This window comes from Scardinius erythrophthalmus, assembly GCF_964197995.2.
Source record: "Scardinius erythrophthalmus genome assembly, chromosome: 22".
NCBI lineage: Eukaryota > Metazoa > Chordata > Actinopteri > Cypriniformes > Leuciscidae > Scardinius > Scardinius erythrophthalmus.
In genome coordinates, this window is record NC_138242.1 from 24347962 (window position 1) to 24371627 (window position 23666).

The following is a 23666-nucleotide window of genomic DNA, read 5'->3' on the forward strand; positions in this document are numbered from 1 at the left end:
CGTCACTGCTCATCTATCTAATCAGGTTCAAAAGGTTATTACAAATGTATTACAATGGCATTAGACTATTTTAACTAAACATTAAAATATTAAATTTATATATAATATTAATTATTAGAAACAACAATAAGAATATATTTTTTAAAATATTTGTAATAAAAAAATTCATAAACAATTTGTTGTTCTGGTTGAAACTGTCTTCACATCCTGATAGCAATCAATGATAGTAGTCTCTCTCTCTCTCTCTCTATATATATATCTATCTGTGGAATGGTCTGTGGAAGTCTCAGGACCAAACAAATGTTCATCCAATCATTGCATTTGGTCCGAATGCAATGATACGTTGTCCTACTTGCCTGTCAACGTATGTATTTCCATTCCTCCGAGCATAATATATATAATATAATATAATTAATATTATATTATATTATATATATATATATATATATATACATATATATATATATATATATATATATATATATATATATAAATGTCCGGCTTTCCATGTTTTCACTGTTATATGGTAGGGGGCGCAATTACGCATCTTCTGAAAGAGTACAGAATCTTCTGATCAAGACACAGACGAAAAATAAGCAGAAACAACTGATAGCATATGTAAGCATGCATTTGTAAAATAACGTGTTCATCAACATAAAGGAGCATATAAATCAAAACTGCCAAACGTTACTGAATGAAAATGTCAACCCAGGATGAGCTATAGGACTGTGAAGCTTAGGGGTGTTGATGGTGTTTTGACCATCGTTCTGAATCCGGTCTTTGACAAAAGCGCGATTTTCTCAGCTTTTTGCTCAAAATGTCTTTTTTATGAAGCTCAACCACTTTCAAGTTTTAATAAAAAAAAAATAAAAAATAAAAAAAATGCATAAAGCTAGAATAAAAAGTTTTTTTTTTTGTTTTTTTTTTTTAAAGCAGAGGGTCTGTTTTTTTCTTTTTATATATTGCATGTTCAGATATTCATACAACAAAATATTCTGGTGGCCATGAAACTTTTGTGAAAATGATCAAAAATTGCTGGTACTGGCTGGAAACTTTTTTCAAAAACACTGGCGGGGAAAGAGTTAAATAAAATGTAGTGCAGTGTTGCACTGGTAATTTCTCCATCTTGAAACTGCCTCAGTTTAATTTTGTTGGCTGGAAGCCAGTTACCCAATAAAACCAATGTTTGTTGACACATTCTTTACTGTTCCCTTCCTGTGTCTCTAAAACGTCTCTTCATATTTTGAGGAGCTTGAAGAGAATGTTATTTTTATGTAATAAAATTCAAAACAAATCTTGTATGCACAAACAATGAATGTGTATTAGAAAATAATTCGGTAGGTTTCACAAAATTCTTTTGAAAGTACTTGACTACTTTTAAATACTTTTATTTAAACATGTTTTTTTTTTTAAAAAAAGCAAAGTTTTAACAGTGAAAAGGTTAAAATAAATGACAATACCACTGTTTGATCGGAGTCTGTATCTAAAAGCACCGGTCTAAACAAGGGTTCTGACATCACTCATCAATACCACACAGGTCTTATCAAAACCTGCTCTGTGGATATTCAGATGGACCTAAAAGCCCAAAAAACGATCAATAAATGTTCACAGCAATACAGTATTGTGTGAAAGCTACAATGTTTCCACAAACGCACAGTAAAAAAGGTAAATCACTGAGCAGACTCTAAACAGAGGAGGTAAACATGGAAGAAACAAGTTCTTCAACAAAAGGTTTGTATAAAACACATTACCAGTGTCTGAAGTAATGAATACTTCGGTGTACTTCCTCCTCAAATATCCTCATATATTTGAAACTTTTTAATTTTAAAGAAACGTGGGCTTTTCTATTATTAATCTGGTAAATCAAGTAATCTAACACCAAATTCAAGCAATAATACATTTTTAAGGCCAATAATACTTCTGGACAGACTTGAAAAGAAAATGATCACGACCTTAACATGTTCCTGTCTAAATTTCACCCTGAACAAAACCAGAACATGAACGGGCGATAGTCTTAAAATAGCTAGAAAGCAGTGGAGTAACAAAACGTCTGTCCAAACAACGTCTGATTAAACCACATTTGCTCTAAGAAATCAATGGATGATATGAAAAATAGGAACTGATACAGCTGAGATGTTGCTGAAATCACACCATTGTAAGACCAGCAGATAACAGCTTTTACAGGCTCGCTTGGTCCTTATGAACTGAGGAAATGCTGACTGACAGGAAAGGCTCACAATGGGATTATGGCCAACCACAAAACTAAGAGAGGAAGCTCACATGCTCGCGTACAGTTGTGTGAAACTGCTATTAAAAAAACAATATAAACGCTTAAGATGTGATTCTTGTTGGTTGCTGGTTGTGATCACCCATAGAGGCTGAAATCTTTCTCAAAACATCTGCATTCCGAATCCCTGTTAGAGAAAGAAGTCAACAAGATAAATCAATTAGTACTTTCTTCTCAATAGCACAAAGCTAGCTGAATAAAAAAAAAAAAAAAAGTTAAAATGCCACTCTGACATGCCTAATTTAGTTATCATACAAAACAAGTTACATTGTTACACCTATATCTAATTTACATATCAATATCTGAGGTAAACTTACAGAATCATCTTCCATTATGGCCGTAGAGTCAAAAAAGTCCGGTCTGAGTTCAGCTCTTTCTCTGCGGTTTCTCGACGCCGGCTAAAATGTACAACGAACAAGAGAGCAAAAATGACCCCAAAGATCTAATCTAACAGATAACCAGATGTTGTAATATGAAACGTAGTTTTGGCCGTCACCAGAAACATTACAAATGCACTTAAGAACTCAGAGTGGAGCTCAGCACACATCTGTAAATTCTTACCAGATCTATCACCATGGTATCCTCGAATTCCTCGTTCATGTCCTCTAGCTGACCGCGTGAGGACATCATCACGTCCTCGAAGATGGGCTCAGCATCATCTTCCATGAGGCCTCGCCTGAATAAAATGACTCAAGTTCAAGGAACTGAGAAATACAATCTCTCAACTTTATTTTTGTGATCAGGCATTTTTTATTTCTTAAACTAATCTTACAGTTAGGCATTTAAACTTTAATCCAATGATTATTATTACATGTGTGTGTGTATATACACACACACACACACACACACACACACACACACACACATATTTTTCCTCAGAAAGGTCACAAAAGCTTTCTGAAATGTCAGTGCGAGTACGTACACCTGCTGTCTCACTCCACCAGTGCGTGATTTCATGTAGTTCATGCCTCCTCTCTCTTTTCTGTTCACCTCCTCCATCTTCTGCTGATCCAACCATGACATCTGCATCTGAGGGCTGGAAGTGAGGGAACAAAATGATGCAAGAGCAATGTGAGAATTGCTTCAGCGGGAGCTCAAATAACATAACGGTGTGTTCTGCAAAATGTTCCTCCATAATGTAACTACATAAAACACTGAGAAGATCTTTTGGCATCTTTCAATGTAAAAAAGAAAAGAAAGAAAAACTCTGAACAACTGCCTGTTTTTATTAGGCTGTAATTCCATACTTGTGCATGTAGTCTGGTTCTGAGCCTGGTTCCGATGAGTCTTGGTCTGGGATGTGATCTGCTGCCTGTCTGGGGTTTTCTCTCAGGACAGTTGATGTGAGCTGTGGGGTATGGAGGCCCCCTGGTGTCTGGAGAGTGTCATTACGAATCACCCACGACCCCTCAACACTCTCCTCTGTCAAATGAAACAAAAAAGACATTAATGACCAATCAGATTCATCTTAGACGATGCAAAGGGAATAATAGAATATTTGATATAAGATTTGTTTTAGTTAAGATTTGAGAGCTTCATTGCTTTTTTTTTAATTGTCTTGTATGAAATGTTTTATCCTACCGTCCGGACGTTTTTTGTGCTGTGCCGGTCGGCCCCTTTTGCTGCGGACCGTGCTGGCTTTGCTGGTTGAACTGGTGCCGGTGGTGACGGACAACCGGTCATCATCTCCTCCTGTCAGCAGGGAGTTCCTGTACGCGATGAGAGGCAGCCAGACGTCCTCTCTTCTCTCCATCATATACTCCGTCATAAACTTCTCCAGGTAGGAATGACTGTGGCATGTACACATTTGTCAGAATTAAACACATTGTAACAGATATAATACTAAAAGTCTGGATGGACACGCATGACACAGTTTTGGTGATTTTATCATGATTCTAAATGATTGAAAATTGCAATGATAAGATATTTTGAAGAATGTTGGTAACTAAAGAGTTTGGATTCTCATTGGCTACCATTGTATGGACAAAAAATACAATGGAAGTCAATGGGCACCAGAACCATTTGGTTCTTATTGCTCTTTTCCATCATTTAGAATAAATGACATAAGAGTAAATGATGACAAAAGTCATTTTGTGTTGGACTATCCCTTTACCTACATGATATTCAAAGTGTTTTCTGTACTTACACAGTCTTTTTGTCTTGTCGTAGGAGTTTGGAGGAGAACTCACAGAGAACCTCCAGGAAGGCCAGGTTCGGTGGTGGGTACTCTGGTCCTTTTGGATTCGGGACCTTGAAGGCGAATTCAATCCCATCCCTAAGGTTGTTACAAGACATTAGTTCTTGCAAATATTCACATTAAACCTCTAGAGCCAAATGCAACTGAAGGTCATTAAAGAAACACATAGTCCTGCTGGTTCTGTTCCTGCTCATAATTGCTTCTCATTCTTTATATACAAATGGTGTAAAGCTGATCTGAAGACTTTCTTACTTGTGCAGTGTGGCCACGGCCTCTCTGGTTTTGATCTGGTCCAGCCCAAACGTGAGTGCAAAGCGACGGGCTAGTTCCTTAATGCCGCTGACATGGGAGGACGTTCGGTCCAGGTTGGGTCCTTGGTCCAGGATCAGCTCATTGAAGAGCTGGCAAACAGGAAAAGTGTCCAAATTGAAAATGTAAGGAAAGAAAGAGATTCAACATTCATAACCAACTGTGATAATGATCTCCCATACCTGCTGCAAGCTGAGGATCAGGGTCTTTGCGCACTGGATCTTGTCCATCTGTCTGGCCTTACTCAAGGTTTCTTTGATGATGTCTCCATAGTCATTGTAATACTGAAAAATGAACAGCAGTCATTTGAATCACTTCTCAACCATACAGATCTATGTGGTTTAAATGGGTCAGTTTTTCATACCTTCATGTATTGTTTGAAGATGTCAGCAGCAGCAGGCATGTCCACTATGTCGTAGATGATAAGTTTGCAGAAGGCGGCCAACAGATTCCTCCTCTTATGAAGAGCCTCGATCTTATTGGCTTCATCCTCTTCATCACCCTCTGAAAGAAACGGCCCAGCATGAAGTTGAAATTATTAGTTAGAGTCAGTTTAAGAAGTCTTGATGAATTGCACTTTAGTGTATGGCATGTACAAAAGATTTTGAATATATGTGACCCTGGACCACAAAACCAGTCACATGGGTAATTTTTTGGAAATTGACCTTTATACATCACCTGAAAGCTAAATAAATAAGCTTTCCATTGATATATGGTTTGTTAGGATAGAACAATATTTGGCCGAGATACAACTATTTGAAAATCTGGAATCTGAGGATGCAAAAAATCGAAACATTGAGAAAATCGCCTTTAAAGTCCATTTATGTGTGCGATTGTGCTGCATTCACTCACAAAAATAAATGTTTTATATATTTACGGTAGGAAATTTACAAAATATCTTCATGGAACATGATCTTTACTTAATATCCTAACGATTTTTGCCATAAAAAAAAAAAATCAATAATTTTGACCCATGCAATGTATTGTTGGCTATTGCCACAAATATACCCGTGCGACTTGTGACTGGTTTTGTGATCCAGGGTCACATATTTAAAAATGTAATTTATTCCTGTGATGACAAAGCTAAATTTATTTGAAACAGCATTTATTTGAAATCATAATCTTTTGTAACATTATAAATGTTCCATCAATTTAATGGATTTTTGCTGAATAAAAGTTTTTTTTGTGTCCCCCCAATAAAAACTGATCCCCAACATTTGAACAGTAGTGTATATAATGCTTTGTTTTTTCAGTATCATGATTTTGATCTGAAATCACCTTTCAGAAGTGTCACCATACATATGTGCTCGATAAATAATTCTCATTATTTCACTGTTTTAGTCTTAGGATAGTTCTGATAATGTCCAAGTGTATCGGGACAGACACACACCCATGCTCTGATTTTCATCATCCTGGTCGATAAACACGTGATCCAGGACAAAATTGAGCAGTTCATTTTGCAGAGAGCTGTCTGGATTAAAGACCAATGGCTGCAGAGCGTCTCGCCCGCCGTTGACCAATTGGTGACTGAAGATCATCAGCAGGTCACACAGCAACATGAAGGCCTATGGAGAGAAACCAGACAACATGACTCATAGTGCATGTTGAAACATTTATAAATGTACTGACTAAGACAGTACATTTAAGAGATGTAATTAAAGAACCCCAGCAAAAATTCAATAGAATTGTAATTTGTTAAAGTCACTAAAAATGACTTACCTGCTCTTTGACTGGAGTGTTCACATTAGACAGGCACTGTTGGCAAACCGCTAGAAAAGACTTCACCACTCTCCTTAATGCCACAAGATCATCCTGCAACAGGAAACACATATGAACTTTTATGTCACATAATTCCCAGAGAACATAAGTAAATCAGACGTATGTACTTGGAAAGTTTTTGGGGTCTATTGCACCTTTGATGGAAATCCTTCAGTAATTTTCACCAGCTGCCACAGGACGGAGTAATGAGAGCACTTCAGAGCCTGGACAGCGATCTGACCGAGACAAGACAAGGGAATATAGATTCATCATTTAATGCACTGGGTTACAAAGGGCTATTTCATAATAAATATTTTACAAGATCACACATTGTGATGTAATGACATGTTTCTTTGTTATCCATATTTGTGAAATTTTAAAAGTTAATACAGTTTGTCAAGCAAACACTTTTGAACATTAGTCTCTGCAAATGTCAATTTATTCAATGTTATCACGTAAAAAAATCTGAATTATGAACTTCTGATCCATTGATTCCCATCCATTTTCCCGGTTTAACGTGTTTGTTTACCTGCTCTGGCATGGAGCCCTGTTCGATCCCCATCTTCAACAATCGATAGCAGTTTTTGAAAAGGTCCCATTTTGTAAGGTCATGTGCACTGGAAAGCATACAAAACAAACCTGAATGCTGTGTACAAACTTTCCAAAACAAAGACAAAATAAGCACGAATTGGTCTCTTACTTATGGAAAGCCGTGAGCTTCTTTAGCGTTGAAAGAACATTATAAATGTCATCGTCATCAGCTTCATCGGCCTAGGAAAAAAAAAAGCAAAAACAGAATTAAGTTTCAAATGCTTAGAGGTCATTCACTAATGTTCATACATGAGGAAAAGCACTGAAACGAAGCTGCTCTTTCACCTCCTGCAGCAGGTCTTCCACCGAGTGAGCGAATCTGTCAGTGAGCTCGTCGATGAGTTGGCTGCGAGCGATGTCTACGCGGTTCATGATGGTGTATTCTTCACTGCACAAGATGCTGTAAGTCTTGCTACACGCCTCCAGAACATCCATCTCTGTGTGCTTCTCCACCACCACCCGGATCTGCTTCAGCAGGGCATCCAGATGCTGAACACAGATAGGAAGAGACAGGGGTAAATGAGAAAACAACTAAACACTAGTGTAAACCAGAACACAATGCATCTGTCTAGATTAGAACTCCAACAGACCTTTTCCATTCGTCCTGAACTGTAGACCTCAAGGTCAAAGAACTGAGGGATCTGAAGGAGGTTCGCCACCTTTTCAGAATCAGTCTGGTACTGAAGAACAAATGTGAAGCAACATTCAAAGTAATTAGATTCAGCATCTTTATCAACAAGCTAGCTTTGATATATAAGTAGTTTATTTTTTATTTTTTTTTACAATTATTAACAATGTTAAAAACTGTTTTGTTGCAGATTTAATTTTTGCGGAAATCATAATATTTTTTTCCAGGACATTTTAATGAATAGAAAGCTCAAAAGAAGAGCTTTTATTTGAAATAGAAATCTTTTAAAACATGATATGTAACACTATATGTCTTTACTGTCACTTTTGATCAATTTAATCTATCCTTGGTGAACAAAAGTATTAATTTCTTTAAAAAAAAAAAGGTAGTGCATCACGGTTTCCACAAAAGTATTGAGCAGAAAAAAACTATTTTCAACATTGATAATTATAAGAAATGTTTCTTGAGCACCAAACCAGCATATTATAATGATTTCTGAAGTATCATGTGACACTGAAGACTGGAATAATGATGCTGAAAATTCAGAAAATCCATCACAGGTATAAAGGAATAAATTACACTTTATAATAAAAATATATTAAAACAGAAACCAGCTATTTTTATTTATTAATGTACTGTATTTTTGATCAAATAAATGCAGCATTGATGAGCACAAGAAGCATTAGTCTTCTTTTTTTTGTAAATAATTTTATCGCAATGGAAAAAAAGTGACTGGATCAGCTTTGCAACACAACAAAAAATAAAAAGAGGGAAGCCACCAACTGAATAATGTGTGCAATCACATCCCACCAAAAGGCAGAAGAGTAGACAGCTTTGTTAATTATAATTAGTGCAATTTGGTTGGTTAGTGCACGTAGAGTTGTTGTTTTGAAAACTATGTTGTGAGGCCATTCTCAGGCCTCTTTGACTCTGACATGACTGGACACTGGTGCTTTACCTTTGAAAGTAGCATGGGAAGAGCAACAATCAAGTGTTCAGTGAGTCGATTCTTATCATCAATCTGCATCTTCTTCTCTTTGGCAGTGAGCACCTGAAGTGAGCACAGAAGACCAACAGAAAGTCTTTAAACTCAGAATCTATAATGTGTTAACTGTAAAGGCTGATTCCAAGATAACTTGCCCTCTTTCCTGTTCCTCTGCCCACAGGCGGATGAGCTTCGGCTGCTTGCCTGATGGTGCAGACCATAAGCTCGATCAGTGCGCTCTCATGCCGGTCTCCCAACACTACAACAAAATCCACAATCAGTAAGGACTGATGGGCAACACAGAGATACAGGCTTGTTTCATCCAAATCTAAAATGAATGCGAGTTGCTGTACCCTCTTCCCCCGGTACAGGGTCCTCCAGCAGGAGCTCTACCATGCAGTCCCAGTCTTTCAGCAGATCCTGCGAGCTGTCCCACAGACTGTCCACCAGGTATGCCGCATGCTCGTGAAGCTGCCACGTAAGAAGACAGGAGGACGGTTAGATAAATCAATAACCAGTGTCAGGCAAACGTCAGAAACTAAGAAATGGCCTCCTTTTAATTGAATTGGCCACATCCGACAGAAAGCTGAATTTGAATTTAAAAAGGAATGACAGGATTTTTAGAACTGCTATCAAAGAAATTCACAGTCATACAAAGATTTTGTGGCAAAACAATTAATTATTATGTCTAATTACGGATAATTGTGAATAATGCAGGATATATAAGCAAGATTCTGAACTGATTACAAATATGTTCTTGATTAAAAGGATCATTTTCACAAATGAAAATTCTGTCATCATTTACTCACCCTCAAGTTGTTCCAAACCTGTATGAATTTCTTTCTTCTGCTAAACACAAAAGAAGATATTATGAAGAATATGGGTAACCAAACTGGAAATGTTTGGTTATGGGAAAAAAAAAAAATAAATACTATGGGGCCCATCAAGTGACATTCCTCAAAATATCTTCTTATGTGTTCAGCAGAAGAAAGAAATTCATACAGGTTTGGAACAACATGACGGTGAGAAAATGACAGAATATTTATTTTTGGATGAACTATCCCTTTAAATTCAAGACTGTCAAATCAATTAAAAAAGATTTTAATTTGGCAAAGAGTACCAAAAAAAAAAGTCCATTACATTGTTATCATACCTTAAAAAAATGAACATAAACATAAATATAAGTTGATTTTAAAAAATAAATAAATAATAAATATTGAAAAACAAATTGTGAATTAGAATTGTGAAATCAAATGTTCTTTCACTGTGGTCCATAAAAGGCTACTTTCTAAAATGTATTACATTTATTAGAATAGGCATATCAAACATGAATTTATAATATAATGTTTATAAAAACCCTAAATGTTGATTGAATGACAAAATGTTTATGGCTAAGTCATAACAGCATTTCAGTTTCTACTTTCTTAAATTTCTAATAAAATTTCAATTTTTAACATCGTGTTGAGTGGCACACAACCCTTTTTAACTAAAGGCCAATTCACACTGCACCGACCACACAATGACCAACTCAGACAACCACCAGATTACAGTACGCCGCTTCTCAGACGTTCCACGACCCGACAATCACTGATTTAACATTTTAAATAGGCAAAAACAAGGCCAAAAGGGGTAACACACTGCTCCGACAAAACCCGATGAAGTGTCTGTTGCCATCTGTGGGTTCAGTGTGAATTGGCCTTAAGGAAATTAACTTCTAAGTGAAGGGATGAGCAAATAAATTAATATATACAGGCTGAGCTCTGCATATAAAACTCACTTCGCTCTCAAGGAAGAAAAGCACCAGCATTCTTATAAGGTTCCCATTGGGGCTGTTTCGACCTCGTCTCTTCGCCAAAGCCTCCTCAGCCTGAGGGTCATGCCTGCTGAACAACCTGCAGCCAGACAACATACAAATGATTAAAACATTTGGGAAGTTTGGCATGCTGTGATCATGTTTGAAACAGACATGTTCATTCATCTCACTTTCTGTGGAGGAACTCTCCAGCTGCCACAGCAACAGGCCGATGAGCCGAATACACTAGATGGTAGACGTTCTCGCAGTCTTCGTTAGACAGAGCATCCTCACTACCGCTACAGGACAAAACAAGATGAATGAGAGAGATTTAAGGATGTAGAGTAAGACTTGAGAGAAGGAAGAAAGAGTCATACAAGAGAGATCTTATAAGAAACACAGAAAAGATTATGTTAAGAACTTTTCTTACTACTTCTACAATATAAAGCATTATATTTTACTTATTCAAATACCTTCATTTGGCAAAATTTTCAGTACCCAACACCACAATGTAGCGTTCTATTGTTTAAAATGTTTTGCTGTCATATTATTAAAATAAATAAATAATTTGAATTAAGTCTTATATTGTCTCTAAATAAATTCTAATATATTTAACAAAGCCATAGAGTCAAAGAAAGTTTGATTATGCAGAAAATACTTACTGTAGAATCAAAGTGACAAGTCGTATTGCCTCTACTGCCACATCATACTCTTTATCCAGCGTCATAGATACAATACGGTCCTGAGAGAAAGGAAATGACATCATAATGTTTCCAAACTGATGTCCACAGCAATCAGGCACATTTTGAATATTTTAATAAAGTATTCACATGTGTTACCTTAAATCGATTGGTGAAGAGCTCAAGCTTGGGGAAAAGCTCTCTGTTGGTGTAGAGGGTCTGAAGGGCCTTTAGACATTTGAGTCGAACTTCACCTTGCTGTAAAGGATTACATTTTACACAATTATTTAAATCTAGAATAACACCAATATATTGTGATGCATGTGGTAATTATGAGAGATGGGAATAAGTAAAACACACACACACACACACACAGGAAATTATAAACACTTACTCTGTCATGTAGCGTCCAGCCCACATACTTTAAGTAACTGTCATTGAGAAAAGCATCACTGTATAACTTCATCCAAACTCCAATCTCCTCTATGCAAATAGCTCTAATCTCTGCAATGGCATCCCTGTAAAAAAGAAACACAACATGAAAGCAAACATGAATTTCCAGTCACAATAGTATTTGATTCACTTTGATTCCAAATATCATTCAGACTATGATTTGACTAACAAACCATCACAAATGGGTTTCAACCAGCTACTAACCTGTAACGGTGAACAAAAATACCCTTGAAGATCGAGTTCATCATGTTCTCAATCTCATCTTGATTTTCTTGGAGCTACAAGATGAACAAGAAAACACATTGAAAAACAAATTCATGAGATAGTAGAACAAAATTTGGAAGAAAAGGAAACAATCGCACCTCTTTTCTCTTCTCCAGCAGCAGCTCCAGCTTCTCGTTGGCTCTTTTCCCTGCAACCTTATTCCGTTCAGCCTCATACTGTCTCTGTGTGTTATCCTGATTGATGCTCAGGTTCAGAGCCACATTCACCAGTGCCGTCATCAGTTTCATTGCTGCAGTGGAAACAAGAAACATGACAAAACTTAACTCATTTGCAGTATGTGGAATAACTCTAAGGTCAAAGTTGATGGACTGACCTGCCAGCGTGCTGGTGTGTCTGAAGGCTCGGACCTGTGAGTCTGAGAGTCCAGTGAGCAGAGAAATGACCGTGTCCATCATGTATTCATCGTAGATGATGCTGTACTGGCACTGACGGATCAGAACCATGATGAACTCGCAAAAGTTATATCGGAATTTCTTCCACTGCGGTCCTGCCATTGTGAGAGGGTAGTCGCCGCTGTCCTGGATTTGACAATCAGAGAAATGTATTAACAACATTTTTAAGAATTCAGATGGAGAAAAAAACATAAAAAGAGTCAAAAGTAACATCAAACCTCATCAAACTCCTCTGTCATCTTCCTGATAATTTCAGCATTCTGCATGTTCCTGAACATCTCGATCCTTACAGTGCCTGTGATTCACATGAATACATACACATTGTGAAATATCAGACAAAAGATATATACACAACCGTTCATAAGTTTGGGGTCATTTATTATTTTCATTCAGCAAGGATGCATTAATTTAATCAAAAGTGACTGAAAAAAAGGTAACACTATTTTAAGGTGACATAGTTACACGGCATGTACTACATGTACTTACTATAGTTACTTACTAACAGTAAATTATGCACAATTACAAGTAACTAACCCAAAACCAAACCCTAACATAACTCTATAGTAAGTACATGTAATAAATATTACTCAGTACTTATTTGAGTAAGTACAGTGTAACTATGTCACCTTTAAATAAAGTGTAACTGGAAAAGTATCAAAGTTTCCACAAAAAAATATTAAGCATGCACAACAGTTGTCAGTCAACATCGATAATAATAATAAACGTTTCACGAGCACCGAATCAGCATATTAGAATGACTTCTGAAGGATCATGTGACACTGATGACTGGAGTAATGATGCTGAAAATTCAGACTTGCCATTATAGGAATAAATTACATTTTTTAAATATATTAAAATAGAAAGTCATTTTAAATTGCAGTCATATTTGACAATCATAGTGGGGGGGAGTGGTATTCATTTGGAACTGTATTGAGATGTGAAATACAAATATTACCTTTACAGCCAGAACACTGAATGAAGAAGTTGATTAGATCTAGGAGTGCAAGGTCTCTGTCTTGCTTGTAAGATTCAATCCAGTCATCAATGACAGACTGGAATTGCAAAAAGAAACAACAGTCATTTAGCACAATTACACCTCAAATAGACAGAAACCGATAGAAAGACACTTGACAAGTTGTGTTTTACCTGCATGGCACTTTTGCCTTGTTTGACCACTTCAAACAGAGTGCTGGGGTCTGCCCCCTCTCCATTCTGATGGGCCACTCCGTTCGGCCTCCTCCCTCCTTTATCAACCGGAGATCTCCGGGCCTTCTTATTGGCCACCTGGCAAAAACAGACAGATCAGAAAGAGAGGTTGACAGAATGCATTTAGGGTTCAAATGAATGCAATCAGTTGGTCTGCTCTGCAGTGGTGGTCTTACTCCTTGTTTTCCAGGCCTGCCTCTCTTTTTCTTGCCTTTTCCCTCCACGGGGTCATCCAGCTCACTTACGCTCATGCTCAGACTCATGGTGTCGCCCTGCCCGTCATTTGACGAGTCCCTGCACAGAGTATTGCAAATGTTTATTAACACTTGTATGCAACTGCATATCAGTTCCCAATTCCCATCCATTTAAAGTGTTTTACTTACTGTAACACAGGAAATTCTGAGTTGATCATGTTGCGTCTTCTGACAAAACTAGGGGAATCTAGAGAGGAATCACCCAGTGATGCCGTGAATGTGTTTGCAATTCTTTAGTTCAGGCCTAGAGGGCTTCAAAACACATAACCTGAGAATTAAGAGCAAACAGAATCATATCAGGATGATAAGAAGCATAATTATGTGCAGCATAAAACTGATTGAGCGGTAAAGTGTGCACAATATGACATAAGCACTAAGCAGCTTGGCTTACTGGCTATTTTATTTAGTCATTTAATAGATTATGCCTCAGTAAATAATTAGACAAACACTAATAAAAGTAAAGTTTTATTATTTTAAAATAAGTTTTAAAAAATCTCTGTATAAAATATAAAAATGAAGCTAAATTAATTGTCATTTGAAACCATTTAAATTAACTTAATAACATAATACAGCCACTAGGGACAGCACCACCCATGATTTTCCAATAAAACTAAACACCAGGATCAGGATCACAAATATATGCAACAACTCAAAACGCAATCATAATAACCACTTATTACAGCAAAATGACACTTGTCTTAATCTCTTACACCTGAGGCAAAAATATAACATTACATTACATTAGACAAAATAAACACTGCCATTAGGGGGCATCCCAAGCATGACTTTTCCCTGTTGCTGTGGAAACAGCAGAAACTGAGGCAGACAGGAAGGCTAAACACATTCAAATCAAGTGGAGATTGGACGTACACAGATCTAAATTAGATCAGACTTTATCTGCGTTATTAGATAATATGAAAAGCAAATATTTCCATCCCTGACTGATTTAGACAGTGCACTTGGATGCATCTTCACAAATGATTTGATCTTAACCAACACAAGATGGCTCCCCACCCCCAGAGGAGACTTTCCACACCGTAGTATAGATGTTTCTGTGAATACGAGGATTCAAACTGCTTGAATCACTGTATGCAACCGTGAAACAGACATATGGATGACGTTCAACAGGAATGCACGCTGGAATTCCCTTCATCACAAGATACAGGCTTTTCCAGACAGAACAGCCGTCGGATGGTGCTCTAAGTGGACATAAGGAGAAAATAAAACCCCTTACTTTGCATCTGTAATGCTCCCCTCCCCCATACAGATTTGGATATCTCAGCAAATATGGTCCAGGCCTAAACTCTGGGCGTCTGCGCCAGAAAAATAGTTTAACAGCTGACCGTTACCTAATCACACCAGAGTCAGGGAGCAGACACATAAGACAAACAAATACTGATTAAAATAACGTTATTCAGGCACAAATATCTCTAATAGAGCAGAAGTGCATACAAGCTGTTTCTCTCTGATCAGTAAGTGTTAACTATAGTGTGTACCGAAGGTACAGCACAGGAAAGAAAATGTAATTTACACCTCAGTGGAGGCTGTTGACAGTGAAGAGAGCTGAATCCTTTTGGGAATTCTAGAATATGAATGTCAATGTCAGCAATATACAATGGAGGATCATTCAGCAGTACACCTTCAATGGCTTATGGTAGTACAAGATCATTTATGTGAAATTACTCTCTACTTCCACTATGAGCAGCCAATCTGCAACTAATCTTGTGGTATTTAAAGGGGCAGTCACAGTGTGGAATTTTTGTAGCATGAGATTAGAAGAACTAAAAAGAATTGCAGAAAAATGACTGATTTCCACAAAGGTTTTTCTAAACATGTCAATGCCATTGAACTATCAAACAGGAAGCCCCACTCTAAACCCACACAACCAAACCACGTCCTTTTAAGGTAAGTCAGTCACTTGGCAGCCATCTTGGAAACACCCCCAGGTAGCAAGTACAGTTCGGGTCTACTGAATAAATAAAGACAGAAACATTCAAAACTGTTTCAATCCCATTGAGTTTTATTATCATTATAGTCTCCAACCCATATAATGTCTCACTCTGACGTTAATTTTCACAACCAGTGGCAGTCACAATGGCACTGATGCGGATCATGCAAAAGTTTCAGTTACAGATATAAATTCTCTATCCAGGCAGAAACGTTTAATTTATTCCACCAGCGAAAGTGTCCAACAGCAGGGGGTTAAATAGGTGTTCAGTTTATCATGTGACTTTAAAATGACTACTCCCATGAAGCGACACACTGCATGTTAAAAATAAATCATTATTAGGCTACTTCATCTCCTGTGAATGTGAATCATTGCAAGTGTTTGTCAAACATACTATTAACCTCTGAGGGAAAGAATTACTTTTACGATAGGAGAAATTATATTAACATTTACCTGAATGAAACATGCAGTGAGGTCAAATTGGAAAAAGAAGTGTAGATGTGGCAAATAATGACATAGCACAGAACAACCCCTGAAAGCAACTCAATGGCTCAGTGAATGTGCTAATGGGCCAGCAGCTTCTCATCGAGCTGGTAGAGTAAGCACAGATTCATTAGAGTCTGGGGACACACTATTAAATGCTTCGCACTGTATCATGACAGTGAAATGAGGCTATTCTTGGCACTGGCCGTGTGAAATGCTTTTAAATCAGACCAATTATATTCTTTTCTCTGCACCCGATGATGGGAACCGGCTATTTTCATGTTCGTGCACAACAGATTTCTTTCAAATCACTCTGGACTCTCAGTTGAATCAGTAATGGGGTTAAATGTGGAAAATACACTCTGAATCTCAGTATGCTTCAGTTTAGTTTACATCAGACCAAACTGCCCATTCTGAATGCTGTTTGCATCATGCATAAACCTCTGATATCTGAGTCTGATGTCTAGCAATGATGGTTTTGTTAGATGAAGAGTGCATTTTTATGCTTGTTAAATAATGACTTTCAAGTTCATCTCTTACTGCTAAAACATACATATCTTAACCTCTCTAAGAATGATCCATTTTAAGTCACTCCACAGAAAACCACAAGCATAACTATCTTACAGTACAAAATTTCCAATAACAAGGTGCAATAAGCAGATTTACTTTCCATGACTAATTAATTAACACAAAAATAAAAGATATTGTTGATTGGGTGCAAGTCAAATTCTCCTCAGAACAGGGTTGGATGCAAATGTCTATTACAGTAACAAATTACAAAAATGTAACAAAATAGTTACAATTTACATTAGTTTTAAAATTAAAACATGTTAATTAGAGGATTATAATTAGTTTCTGTAGCTCAACTACATAATAGCGCAAACAACATAAAGGTTGTAGGTTTGATTCTCAGTGCTAAAATTAGCTTTGCATTAAAGTGTGTGCAAAATTCATGAATTTTGAAACATGAAACATTTCCTAACCACAATCACAGAAACTTGTTCACAAAACAGGGCACATTTCTAATAGAAAACCTTATGTGCACATTTCCCTCTTTCAGCAGCAATTATTTATTCTGCTGTCAAAAAAAAAAAAAAAAAAAAAAGCCTTTAGAGATCACTACTTTGTGTAGCCTATATATCCATACACAAAGATATCTTAGCTTATACGTGCACTGGTTTAGAAGTGAAGATTGTTTATCTAGAGTAAATGAGATTGGATTTATATCCTATCATCTGTTCATCTCATAAACATTTGTGCTGGACAGACAGCAGTCTCTAATGATCTGTGAAACACTCAAAATAGCTTGACAATTGCCCCGAGAGTCTGTGAGAAAAGCAGCATTCGCTCTCGCTTTGTCTTGCACACGCTCGTTCCATCTCGGGTTTGAAAGAAAACTCAATGTTTTATAGATCAAAATCTGTCTTAAGACATCAGCGTAATAAGGTCTTTTCAAGCGAGTGGGCCACAACGACTGGCATTACACACACTTACTTTCTAAATGATGTAACTACATGTGGCTTGTCAATGTGGAATTCTGCCTTTAGCTAGATAAATGTAACATCATTTGTTTCACCTCTAACACTCATTCTTCTAAAATTGCTCATTTTTACACAGTTTTAACAATGAAATATCTTAAAATAACCAGGTCTACATAGAATCAGTGCCCACAGAATTTGAACAGCTGTTACTCAAGTTTTAAACATTTCCTGCCCCTTGAATGTTTATTTATTACATATTTAGGATACCAACATGAACACAGTACTTAGTTTCTAGTATATTTACAACCATTCTACAATTTCTTTTACCCCCAAATCAGCAAAGAAAATGTGGAAAAAGTACTAATAGCCATTTAGAAAGTGTAAGAAAATAATTCAACTATACAAATTACAGTGCTAGGCTACATATTGCAACTAAATACAAAAAAGAGAGATAGACTAGGTGTATATAAATGCAGAGTAATAATTATGTTATAGGTAATAAACTGAACAAAAATGTAGTTGCGGATGAAATCCGGCATTTTAGACTGTGATAGCTTTGGCTTGACAAAGCTCAGATTCAGAGAAAACGGATTATGAATATGATATCCAAACAATCATGAAAATTGTAAGCCATTTTTCTCAGTTTCAGGGTTAAAAGGTTTAGCTCAAAAATGATTTTTTTTTCTTCATTTTTCATCCTCATGTTGTTCCAAACCAGCATGACTTTCTCAAAAATCCTTTCATTTGTGTTCCACAGAAGAAAGAAAGACATAGAGGTTTTGACATAAGAGTGAATAAATTATTACAGAATGTTTCTGGCGAACTATCCTTTTTTAATGAGTTTCAATTCTAAAGTGCATTGCAAACTCCTTATTATACTAAAATAAATATAGTCAAACCAATGTTTTCTTTATGAGATTGAGCTAAATTATTCCATACAGGTTTATAGTGTAAGCAACTTGACTATTTAAACAGATGGATATTTAATATGCATATAAACCGATCATGAATATACATATAAGCACCGAAGTATTAAAGAAAAGACCCTTTCAACCTCATTCATGAGAAATCCTTCAGATAGGGATAAATGTACAAACATTAAAAGCCCATTCACATGGTGAATCTTCATCCACTTCTGACTTAAACTATTCATTCATCCCACAGGTGATGCGATTGTTCTCATCTCTTAAAGCAACATTCATTGATCTTCATAACACCGCCAATAAAATTCCAAGATAAGAGCATATGACCGACAGTGAGGGTGTTTCCATGGCAACAACGGCCTCCTGGAATACATGTCACGCATCTAAATTGCTCAAAACACCCGCACTCAGGAGAGGGCATGATACTACAAAAGAAAGGTGAAGTCAGACTAGTTTAACATTGACTATCATTTAATCCAAGATGGTTCACTTCTGAAAACAAGTCTGATGACAATCATTCAAATATTCACTGGTATGATAACCATATATAAACAATAAGTGCTATCTTAGCATAACACACACCTATATACAGACAAACACTAAATAATGCAAATAGATGAATGACCAAAGAAAGGTGATACTATGCTTGTATATTCTACTAAGAAGAGCTTTTCTCTCTGCATGTGGTTCTCCAGAGGGACAAAGCCAAGGACACCAATTGCTATCGTCCTTAATATGGGATATCTGCCACATAGTTCAGACTATAAAGGTGAGAGATAATGAAATCAGCACATTTGAGCTGAAGCCTGCCAAGAAACGGGTTTGAAAGAAACTCAATCAAAGAAAAAATACTTTAAAGAAATCTCATATTGAAGTTAGCTATATGAGGTACTTGAAGCTGGGATTAGGTTTTGTTTTGATGTCTATAATAAATCCTCCAGGGATAAATCTTAGTCTATTGGGAAATCAAGCACTTTACACTTAACACAAAGTCTTCCTTGTCTACGCCAAGATGTATAGATAGAATTACAAACCACAGCCTTCATTTGATGTATTTAAAAAGCCATCAGGTTCCTGGCAACAGTGCAAACAGAAACACTGCAAAGACTAATGTACATCTAAATCCAATAATATCTTTACAAATAAGAAGCTAACCCTCTGAGGTTGATTGGACTTTTAGATCCTAAAACATTCAGCATTTAGCACAACAATTAGAAGGTACACACCTGTAGCGCAACGGCTTTACGCTAGTGTGAGGTATGTAGACAAATTACATATCGAACACTAAAGTGTGCAAAGCCTTTTATTCCAATGTGGGTTTTTTCAATCTTCAATCGTATGAAACCCTAACCACAACAGTATCAGATCAAAAGGCTTGTAGCTTTCTGGCAAACTCTGAAACTTTATCTTGCAGAAATTCTAACGTACTATTCCTCACACCAGCCAAATATTAATACAAGTAAATAGAAACATAAGCACAAAGCAAATAAGGCTAATGATGACTAATGATAGACTTCTTACACTTTGACCAATATATTACCAAAAAAAAAAAAAAAAAAAAAAAAGCTCTTGGAAAAAATCTGCATGAGGACTCATTCAAAATCATATTAATTCACAAATGCATCATTCAGACAGATTAGTGAACCAGGAACAAATTCATTCCGTCACAAACCAGCAAATATTGCCCACGGGTAATTGATAGCAGATTAAACATGTCAAATCTCATGATTTGTTATGATGGAAAACATAAATTAAAAAGTCCCTGATTTTTCCTTGACAATGGGAACAAATATAGAAGCATTTTATATTTAGTGTGTGAAATACTGCATGTTAACCAACTTCACAAGATATCTTGTGCAATAGGCTACATATGCCATGCGCATAATGTACTTTTAAATCCAATAATATCCATATAAATACATATAATACATATATGCTGTATATATATATAAATATGCAATATGTATTGCATTTATATGGATATTGTTGGATTTAGAAGTACATTATATGCGCACAACACACATTAACCAAAATCCCTCTACAGCACTCAAATGATGCAAACAGTGTCATCTTTTTCTCTTAATAGTATTTGATGCAACCACATTTCCTCAAAAAGCAACAAAGTGTAGCACTAACTATCAAGGTTCAGTGCTGAATCAAGACTCAGAAACTGCACAAACAACATTTGGATAATGCTTATTCAGTGCTTACTCAGTGGCACGGAGAGAATATACAGACACCTGCCAACATCTCACCTTAAAAAGCAGACCAATCAAAAACAACCTGTGTTCACAAGTAGTTCATGGGAATATAAATAGAAAACCGATTGATGGGTAAACAAGAGCTCTCACATGATGTCAATCAGTGTTCATTCAGTCTAAATAGAGGAAATGACCATCTGTGCTGTTTTGAAAAGTTACATTATATTTTACAAGCATGGAACGGAGCTAGATGAATGACTCATTAAGTTTCCAAAGTGGTCAGAGCATGTTATGTTGTTCAAGAATTAAACATAACCATTGCTTCTCTCTCTCTCTCTCTCTCTCTCCATTTTGTCAGAATAAATATGAATAAAATATTGTGCCTGGGAAGTATTTTATTGCTCAGATAAATAATCAAATACCAGAGCCCTCAAACTAGCCAATAACACTTTACAATAAGGTTTCATTAGTTAACTAATAATGAACCACACTTCTACAGAATTTATTAATCTTTGTTAATGTACTTTTCAACATTTATTACTAATAGCCTACATTATTAAAATCAATGCACTGAAGTAACATGAACAAAAAATGAACAGCTGTATTTTTATTAACTAACGTTATCATAAGATTAACAAAAACAGTAACAAATGTATTGTTCGTGGTTAGTTCAAGTTAGGTAATACATTAACTAATGTTAACAAATGAAACCTTATTGTATGGAAGTAGTGTCTAAACGCCTCTGCTTATGAAAAAGCCTTCATAAACTAAATCTGGACATCAATATTTTAAGACAAAAAGTGAATAAGAAAGAACAATAACTGAACTGTGAATGATTTAGCATACGCAAGTAGCACTACACACAATTCTTCCTCTCAGATGTTTTACATTACTCAACGAACTAGTTATGTACGTCTCGGTCAAAAGTTGTGCTGTTTATATTTCCTGGCCCAGATTACTTAACCAACACAAATCTCCATCCCTTAAAGTCCGCAAATAAAGCATATTTTTCGTGACAACTCCGGGAAGTGTATGAAACTGGACAAACTTAGAAGCAAGTACACAAATCAGACGTTGCACTGAAACTAGTAGCGACCTGCACGAGCGCATCAGAGAACAACAGCAGTTAAGAGTCTCGCGCGCCTGACTGACGTTCATGGCGGCAGGAAGACATAATGTCACACTCGTTCCTGCAATAATAACACACCAAATCACACGCGCTTCAGCTTATTAAGATAATATAGCCATGAGTGAAAGGGAAGACAGTGTCACCAAGGACAGGGGGCATGCACACACACGCACACACTGTCCTTCGAGAATTCATCCCATCCCCCCTACACGCACACACATATACACACACACACACACACACACGCGCGCACGCACGCACACACACTCCCTCTTGCATGTCCTCCATCTTTAATGCAAGCTCGATTTACGCAGTGAGCGCGCACCCCACGGAAAGATTCAGATTCAGTTGTTGCAAAACTAGTACAAACTCACCTCAACCGCTAAAAGGGGTCCTCCGGGACACGCGTCAGTAATAATTGGCGCGATTAATTGACCAAATAGTTTATGTTTTTATATTGTAAATTAGACCTGAAGCAGAACCGCGCCTTTCCTGAGAGAAGCAATCCTAAACTGCCATCTGGCGGCTTTTACCGCAACGAAATGGCGCGATGGGAGTCTGATCTGAGGTCGCCTCCTGGTGGACAGAGGATATTTTTACACAAAGCAAAAATAATAAAAGACGTGTTTGGAAGAGATAATGAGATAAAGTTTCATTGTGCTGGCCATTTCACGCCTGGCCTTTTGTATCCCTCATGTTACCATAGGCATTTGTCTAATCACATCAATAAAAATACAGTAACTTTACATTTGTTTCCCCCCCCATCATTTTCTCCTATTTGGCATGTACCCTTTTCTTGAGTTATTTTCTGTTATACATTTTAAAAATAAATACATATCGAAATAAAAGCTAGCATGTTGTATTTCATCTCTCTATATTTTATATCATATTGTTGAAAATATTTGTATTAAAATTGAATTACGAGTATTTTTATTTTATTTAATTAAAATGCATTGCATAGTACTTTAAGAAATTATTTTTCTTGTAGAATGTTTAAGATCATAAACAAATTTACTTTAAAATCGACTTTATATGGTACATACATACAAAAAAGTTTAATTAAAAAATAAATAAAAAATGGTAACCATATTTCCATATTAAGACCAGTGTCAGTAAAAGGCAGTATTTTTTTAGACCTTATTAAGGGCACATAAAAACATGATTTTCTTCTATTTATGTCAAATACTTTGATTGAATTTATTTATTTAAATAAACAACCCCACATTAGCTAAGCATTATACAACATTTGACCCTCAAACTGCACATACAGGTTCTGTATATGATGGCTATTATGGTGTCTGTATATCCGCTAAACCCATACTAAACATAGATAAACCTAGAATAGAAAATTGTGAAATATAAAAACGATATATATATGCCTATACACTTTATAAATGCATTTTTGGCACTTTCAGTGGCGTTTTTTTCCTGGTTAATTTCTGACTCTGGTTCACATCTCATCTCTCACTATTTCAATCTGTCAAACATATCTGGGATGGTGCTTAGGTTGTAAAAACAACATTTGTAATAAATACTTAATACATATACTTAATAAAAACATAAGATAATAATGTTTGAGAACAACACCAGCTTTAAGAGATCAGAAATCCTTTTTGGTCAACGTCAGTATCCGTAGTCTCTCTCAACCAACCGAAACATCTTTCAGATGAAACGGAAGCACAGA

General features: G+C 36.4%; 1 protein-coding gene across 1 annotated transcript; it reads right to left on the bottom strand.

Annotated features, from left to right (window-relative positions):
• Nucleotides 1-929: 929 nt before the first annotated feature.
• stag1b (STAG1 cohesin complex component b) lies at nucleotides 930-22496 on the bottom strand. The gene is made up of 34 exons (XM_081352710.1): nucleotides 22357-22496; nucleotides 13947-14085; nucleotides 13740-13857; nucleotides 13504-13641; nucleotides 13313-13409; nucleotides 12576-12652; nucleotides 12279-12483; nucleotides 12043-12194; nucleotides 11885-11958; nucleotides 11622-11745; nucleotides 11387-11485; nucleotides 11210-11289; nucleotides 10739-10846; nucleotides 10533-10647; nucleotides 9109-9226; nucleotides 8911-9014; nucleotides 8729-8821; nucleotides 7733-7822; nucleotides 7428-7631; nucleotides 7252-7322; nucleotides 7081-7168; nucleotides 6707-6787; nucleotides 6513-6605; nucleotides 6184-6358; nucleotides 5158-5297; nucleotides 4976-5077; nucleotides 4737-4885; nucleotides 4434-4562; nucleotides 3869-4077; nucleotides 3535-3709; nucleotides 3210-3323; nucleotides 2849-2963; nucleotides 2605-2685; nucleotides 930-2414 (listed from the first exon to the last, which is right to left on the bottom strand). The coding sequence occupies exons 2-34, from the start codon at nucleotides 13973-13975 to the stop codon at nucleotides 2391-2393; spliced, it is 3771 nt and encodes a 1256-aa protein (XP_081208836.1). The 5' UTR covers nucleotides 13976-14085; nucleotides 22357-22496; the 3' UTR covers nucleotides 930-2390.
• Nucleotides 22497-23666: the final 1170 nt, after the last annotated feature.